At 35.3% G+C, this 8,066-nt stretch overlaps 1 protein-coding gene across 1 annotated transcript; it reads right to left on the minus strand.

Moving 5' to 3' along the window:
• Nucleotides 1-236: 236 nt before the first annotated feature.
• LOC119632482 (POU domain, class 6, transcription factor 2) lies at nt 237-7,052 on the minus strand. The gene is made up of 3 exons (XM_038025401.1): nt 5,741-7,052; nt 2,215-2,458; nt 237-2,049 (listed from the first exon to the last, which is right to left on the minus strand). The coding sequence occupies exons 1-3, from the start codon at nt 6,763-6,765 to the stop codon at nt 1,663-1,665; spliced, it is 1,656 nt and encodes a 551-aa protein (XP_037881329.1). The 5' UTR covers nt 6,766-7,052; the 3' UTR covers nt 237-1,662.
• Between the last annotated feature and the right edge of the window lie 1,014 nt (nt 7,053-8,066).

The raw sequence follows: 8,066 nt of genomic DNA on the forward strand, positions 1-8,066 counted from the left end.
TCTTATAAGGAATTTTCGCCAATCAGTTTCGTTAGACATTTTCACCTACGGCCTATCCGATTTCGACTTCTTCTTAAGTTTATGTGACTTTTTCACTTTTTTGGAAAATCAAAAAAGGAAAAAGAAATGCATTCAAAGCATATATATGTATTTTGTTCCTTACAATCTCGATTAATAATCAAAAGGAGAAAAAAAAAAAATAAAAAGAATGACACGGACCTCGGCGAAGCTGAGTACATCGATGGCAGATATATTGACATTGCCATTTAATATATAGATATATAAGCGATGAAAACTCAATTTCGAATAATATTTTTCTTCCTTTTTTGTTCTTTTGAAGTTTCGCTGCAGACTTATGCACAGATACAGTGCATAAATGTGTTTGTGTTGCAAGTCTCTGTACAATATTTACATGAAAATACTTATTTACACAAAATTCAATTGATTTGTTTTGCCACTTAAGCACTAATGCATTCTCGCTCACACACACACACACACACACACACACACACACACACATACACAAGGAATATTACCTACTATTAATTATCACATAGAGTGAATTAGTTTACAGATTTCTATCATTGTTGCTGTTGTTGTTGTTGTTGTCGCTGTTGTCGTTGCTGTTATTTTCATTTAATTGTTTGTTTAAGTAGCTGTTGAGATTATATAAAAATTAAATGAAACGAATATTTGCCTAACAACAGAAAGCGAAGGGCAACGAAGAAAATTGAATTTATGTAGAATAAGAAAAAAAAAGAAAAGGCATAAGCGTACGCGCATTGAAACAACAACAATAGCAATTATGATTTTTGCTGATAAATTGACACAATTGTCGTTCATATTAACACTTTAATAATCAAATTATTCGCTAAATGGAATTTAGTTAGTTAGTTAGTTACTTAGTTACAGGCGCATTCACATTTAAACGCACGTATGCATACAAATACACACACACACACACACACTCACATACATACATACATACATACATACATACATACACATGCACAGAGGTATACATTTCATACATACATATATATTTCGAATAAATTGAATTAATTACGAAGGTAAACAGAATGTATTGGCAACAGTTGCAATTTGAACTGTTTACCCCGTACATATCAACAAAAAAACAACAAAGTTAATAAAATGCCAGCAATCAATAATTAAATAGACAGTCAGTCAGTCAGTCAGTCAGTCAGTCACTCAGTCACTCAGTCAGTTTGTCTGTCTGTCTGCCTGTCAATCAACCAATCTATCGCTATATAATGATTAGAAGAGGACCCTAGGCTTTTATTTATAAATTCCTAACATTGTGTCTTAATTAAGCCTATCCTCTCCTCTCCTCTTCACGTCACGCTTTAATGCAATCTCGTCACATATGCACACATAAACACTTTCAAGTTAATCGACCACTACTCGTGTAGCATTTTGATTAGTTTACACTATCATCTCGTATCTCGTATCTTGTAGGTGGCATCGGCACTTATTCTCCTCCCCATCACAATATTCAATAATGATTTGTTTATTGTAAGGTGGTAAGGAGGTTTTCAAGGTTTTTATATCTTTGCCTCTTTTTTTTTTGTTTTTATTTTGTTTTTTTGTTTTTTAAATTGCATCCAATTATTGAAAGAATCCTCTTTGCTTTTGTGTCAAAAACTAACTGACTGTATTGTTCGATGAGGTGCTTTGTTGTGCCTGCTGTTGCTGCTTAATGCGTTCTTTAGCCTCTTGTTGGGCTTTCTTTGAACGTTTCCATTTCATTCGGCGATTTTGAAACCAGATTTTCACTTGAGTTTCCGATAGCATAAGACCGCTGGCGACCTCAAAGCGCTTAGGACGCGATAAATATTTGTTTTGCTTAAATTGCTTTTCCAATTCCAATAATTGCTGCGAAGTGAAAGCTGTACGTGGCCGACGGGTTTTACCTAAAATGGCATGATGTGGATACGCGGCCAATTCAGGTATGCGATGATGTAACATACCGGCACGAGCCAAAAACTCAAATTGTAAATGCGAGGGCATAAAATGTTGACCCATAGGTAACTGTATTGCACCAAAGCATTTAGAAGAGAATGGAAATAAAAAAACAAAAAAAAATCCTTTATAAATGATTTTAATAAATAAATTTTTTTTTTTTTTACTTTTTTGCTTTATCTTCTTGTTTTAATTGTTTATAGAAAAAAACAAAAAAGGAAGAAATATTCCTACCGGTATTGGTTTTCCCGACGGATCTAAAGGTCGATGAAAAGCTGAGCCACCTTGAGCCAATAGCTGATAAGGATGACCGCCGGCGTAGAGAGTAAAATCCTGTGGTCTTAAAGGACTATGAGGCGGCACTATAGGTTTTTTAAATTCATCACCAAATTCCATACGCATACCAATATGCTGTTGATCCTCGCAACCGGGACTAATAGGAGGACTTGAACGATGTGATGAGTTAGGCGACTCCGATCTAATTCAATTAATAAATAAATCAATTATTAAAAAACTTATGTGTATACACACATATATTACCATAAATATCTCTGATCTTAATCTATTTTCTTGATAATACATGATCAGGCAACTTGTATAAAAGCAACGATTTTTCCTAAACTTATCGTTGTGATCTTTATAAGAAATTTTAAAGAAGAAAAAGAAGAAGAAGAAAGCATCTATTCTGTATAGATATCGTTCCTCTATAACACTATTACAAAACACACAGATGTGTTTTAAATTAGAAAAAGGATAAACCCTTTATATGGAAGGAACATCGTAAGCAAAATTATGCGCTGATAGTGCAACTACGGAGATTCTTATCTTTGAGATTTTTCGTCATATTCGTCGCCCGTCCATCATATCAACGCTTTGTGACGAAAATCGGATACAACCTCAATGTTAATCAAGAGGCCTTTCGGCCGAGATCATCGAAGCTAATCTCCTTCTTAATTTTTTACTAATCCTTTCTGGCCAATACCGTAACTTTATATATAGGAGACGTCGGCTATATATATATATTTATATACTTTCATGCATATACAGTTCCGTTCCTTTCATGAACAAACAAATAATAATAAGATTAAAAAGAGAATAAGTAAAAATATTATAGTCGAGCAAGGCCGATCATTAAATACCCTACCCCCCATTGTCTAACACAATTCTTATTTTTGTATGAAGTCACTATTATGGGTCAATTTTCATCATCATATATTAAAACTTGGAATTTTCTGCTCTACAAACAATCAATTTTTTGTGAAAATCCTTATTATTCGAGAAGAAAATAGACCGAGATGGCCCAAATTTGGTACAATTAATTTATTTATGTTCAGTTATTATTATCATATAGTTTTCAACATGAAGCACTTATCGTATGAACATTAGTTCCCTTTATATGAGGGATGTTCAAAAATTGCCCCAACCGGTCCAAACTTGTCATATCAATTTACAATACCGAAGCACTACTGTTCAGCTACATTTGCCGAGAAATTTTGAAAATTGCATAATTTTTTTCATGGGGAGTGGTTGTAAAAGTCGATCGATTCGGATTATTTTCAATGGCGTTCGTCCTTGGGTCAAAACACATCACTGTACTAAATTTCACCAAAATATCACCAAAAGTTGCAACTTGCAGCTTAAACACAAATTTACACGGACAGATATCAGACGGACACATAGACTTAGATCAATTCAGATTATGATCCTAAGTCGATCGGTATAATAAAAGGTGAGTCTATCTTAAGCCCTTCTGCATGTTACATACGTCCGCACCAACTTAATATACCCTGCACCACAAGTGATTCGGGGAATAATTGTAATAAAGGCATATATCAAATTCAAGGTAACCACATGCTTATAAAATTGCTATGATCATCACCAGAGGGGGTTCTTAAACGGCAGCTTTGTTAGGTAAAACGATCTCTCTTCCCATTTACTACATTCAGAAATATATTGTTGGAGGGAGATTTTTCATCAGCGTGAAACTCAAAATCAATCCCCGCCTATCCGTCCGTCTGTGCTGATAATTTTCAAAATTGAGGAAATAAAAATACTAATACTAAAAATACTAATAAAAAAATACTAAATTTTCAAATGAATGTGAAATGCCGTCAAGGCCACGTATACCGGCTTATTTCTTATAGTAATTCCAAGAATGGAATACTTTTCCTCAATCATCAGAGTTGGCTTCAAGACAGTTATCCAATCTTGAACAAGCAGGAAACAAATATGAAAGAGTTGCCAATGAAAAACAAAAAAACGGCATACGATTAAGTGGATTGGATATTTTAACGCCGAACAACGCTTTCTTCAGAATTCTTTGAAAAGGAACGCATGAGGCGTGGGATAAAGCGAATCTTTGTACACTATACCCTTTTCCTTTTTCGCATCATTATTTGCTAAAATTCGCAAGATCACAAGTTTGAAATGCTGACGAAATGTCTTTGTTTAGTTTTGAATGGCATTGACTTCTCAATCATAAGCATATGGAAAAGTGAAAGGAAATTGTCCTTTAGTTTTAGTTTGGTCCTTAGTTTTAAGTGAAATTTTTCGTTTACATTTTTCTTAAAATATCATTAAATTTGTTTTAACTTGACGTTAAATTTCGGTCACTGGAGGATTCCATCAAAGCATCAGTTTTCGAGGTAAAAAAAAAGTCAACATTCAACATCATTCGGTAACGCAATCCATTCATTTTCACGACCTCACTCAATTCGCTTCAAACGATTGCTTATTACGGTTATAGAGATTATTCGAATAATAATTGCTCTTGGCACGAATGCGAATGCGATTTTGCCGACAGACAAAAATGAGCCACATCAGTATTTTGATATTTCGTATGTTTTGTGCCAGCATGCATAGATTTATATCGGAAAAAGATAATTTCCTAGTCTTTGTCCTCTATCTGTGTTCTGTACATGCTTTATAAAGTCCGCGCAAGATATTCAATGACCATCAATGGTATATAACGAAAAGCAAAGTAATGGTAAAGCAATATTTTCAAGATTGCCCTGAGCGCGTTTAGGATAAAGTAGAAAAAGTCAAGTGATATGTTTCCAACTGACAGGTAAATGCATATTATATGGAAACTACTTTAGTACTCTTTCCATACCAAATAGAAACGTTTCAACTTCATCTCATATATGAATGTGATGAATGTGTTTATCGTTAAGAATGTTTCAGTTGTCTTCACTAACCTAGTGCTGGCCAACTGGTTTGGTATGTTTGTCTTCTACGCAATTAAAAGAATTTTCTTCAAGCGTGTATAGATAGAGACTGAAAGCAAACTAAATGCCGGACCAAATATCATTCACTCATAGATTTCGAGGGCTTTTTAATTAAGGTGTTGTTATTAATCTCTATCATCTAAGATGCCGAAGTTTGCCTAAATTTTAATTCACAATTGAAGACTAACTAAACCTACCTCAGAATCGCAAGGTAGGCGTTTAGCAATTGTACTTCTTTCCTGCCTAATATAAGATCGAGATCAACGCACAAACGTTTTGTCTTTAATAGATAATCGTTCAAGGATAACAAATACCATTTACATCCTTGATTTATCTCAGAAGACTCGTAATTAAAGAACAAAATAATCTTAAAGTCTCTAAGAGGCCGTAACTTCAAAAGCTTAGTATACGAAGCTGAGGCGAACATTGATTTTATGATAGCATTAGGTGTTTTGGGTGGTATGACGAGTGATGACGAGAAAGATGTTCGTTGATTTCGGTGATTCAGTTACCTTTTCAATCGTCGCACTCACCTTGACATACCGTCGGGACTGGGCGAATCGTAATCTCGTGATTCATGTATCCGCTGTAGAGCTTCTTGCTCGGTAATACTCGACGCTGACAGATCGCGAGCGTATTGAAAACCAGCCACTAAACGCTCGTCGAATGATGTCACTGTTGACTTGATAGACGTATTCTCTACCGGCAGGGAATCGGTGCAATTTTGATTCTTAGCTAACAGAGCATCAATGCAAAATGATTTTTTCGGTTGACTTTGCGGTATTGAAGGCGGCGATACGGAAGCGGTAGTTGTTGTCGCTAACGATGGTAGAGATGGAGATTGAGCTGTCACTGGCAATTGAGTAATGGAATTTTGTTGACTCAACATTACAGTAGATAAAGGTAAACGTGGCAGAGAATAAACACCGACACCAACTGGTAATGTATTGGATGGCGGTGGCGGTGGTGGTGGTAAACCTTCAAAAAGTCTTTGCTGCCCAGGTAAAGGACCGCCGGCAAAAATGCGCTGATCCCTTAAGCTAACACTAGGAGGCATAGGTGTAATATTATGAATGGCGGTAGTAACAGCTACAGGAGCTACCAGTAAAGGCAAAGAACCTGTATGCGAGGTTAATAAGGAATTTGACGTCGTTGAGTTATTCAATTCGGTTGGCGGTGTTAAATTATTATTTTGAGAGGTCAATGGTTTTGGCGAATTTGTATTCGAATGCGTCGAAGCCGGTGACTGGGCCGGACTCATTTGCGAGCGCGGCGATCGTGGCGACGATGTCGAACGCGTATTGGAATCTTGCTGATAATCACTGTTTGATGGCGACGAGCTATGCGTATGTGTAGGTTGCTGATGTTGTTGCAGTTGTTGTTGCTGTGCGGCTGCTATATGATTTAAAAATTGTGATATATGCTGATGTTGTTGTTGTTGCTGTTGCTGTTGTTGCTGCTGTTGCTGTTGTTGTTGTTGTTGTTGCTGTTGTTGATGATGATGCTGTTGCTGCAATTGCTGCAACGTGGGCGGCTGAGAGACTTGAGCACTAGACATTTTACTCTAATTTAAACACTAATTAATATTTAATTAAAAATTTCAAACTTTTTTTTTTCTCTCCTCTCCTCTTCTCTTTTTTTTTTTTTTTTCTTTTTTTCTTGTTAGTTTAGTTTGCTAACACAATTCATATATGAAATGGATTTGAAAACACTTCTTGATTGCGGTTTTTTTTTTTTTTTTTTATTTGATTTTGTTTTCTTTTAGCACTTGTCTTAATATTTACTGGTTAATAGCCGATTTCGCAGTCGATTTAATGTTTCTACCGTTTGAAAGCATTTTAACGACTGTGATAAAATTATCAAAAATTCTCAATCAAATACCTCGAATGTAATGAAAACAAAACTTTATAAGCGTACGTGCGATTTTGTGTGTGTGTGTGTGTGTGTGTAAGTGTATGTGCAAACGAGTTATTTCCCCTTCAACCCCGTAACCAAACGTAGTGTATGCACAAAAAAAAAAAGGCACGCACTGTTTTAATACACCTTATAACCTTAAATAAAACCTAATAGAATATCACCTATATTCATACATAAACACTCTCTCATTCTCTTCAGTTCTCAGTTGTTGCTGCGTTTTTTCCCCTATTTTTGTTTTGCTCTCTCTTATGCGCATACTCTTGCATTTCAAAACAAAGATGGAGTGTTACTCCATATAACGATTACTCTTTCATTCTCATTCGTAGCATAATATTTTGGAGGGAGATAGCGAATAAAAATATGGGAGTGTTTTGCATTATTTAAAAAACGTAAATTGACGCACATAAGCGCATACTTATGGTAATAGCTTTAATAACAAATTTTAACTTTAAATTGCTTTAGCTATGTTGCGAAGAGGTGTGGCATTGATAGCTTTATGAGTGTGCAACTAATACCCCGAATAGACTCACACCCGGATCTTGTCTATGCTAAAAAAGTTTTGTTATAGGTCTCCATTTTTAGCCTAAAATTGTTGGTAAAACGACATATAATTACCATCATTACGGAGTGTTTACTGCTGTGCAGTAGCTAACTGACAATACATATACATATACATGCACATGCACATGCACAGTGGAGACAGTCGAGTGTTATTAGTATTGAAAAGCTGGGTTAACTACACATTACGAGAAACTTATTATATTCAGTCTTAATGCATGCATATACGTGCACATATGTTTGTACATCTAGTATGTATTGAATGCATATATCATCTACACTTTTCTACCCTTTTAAAATTCACACTACTACTACTAAACACACACACACACTCATACTCCAACGCACTTTTGGCAATTACGCACTTATTTTGAGGGTGAAATG

Source organism: Glossina fuscipes, unplaced genomic scaffold, assembly GCF_014805625.2.
Source record: "Glossina fuscipes isolate IAEA_lab_2018 unplaced genomic scaffold, Yale_Gfus_2 1, whole genome shotgun sequence".
Lineage (NCBI taxonomy): Eukaryota > Metazoa > Arthropoda > Insecta > Diptera > Glossinidae > Glossina > Glossina fuscipes.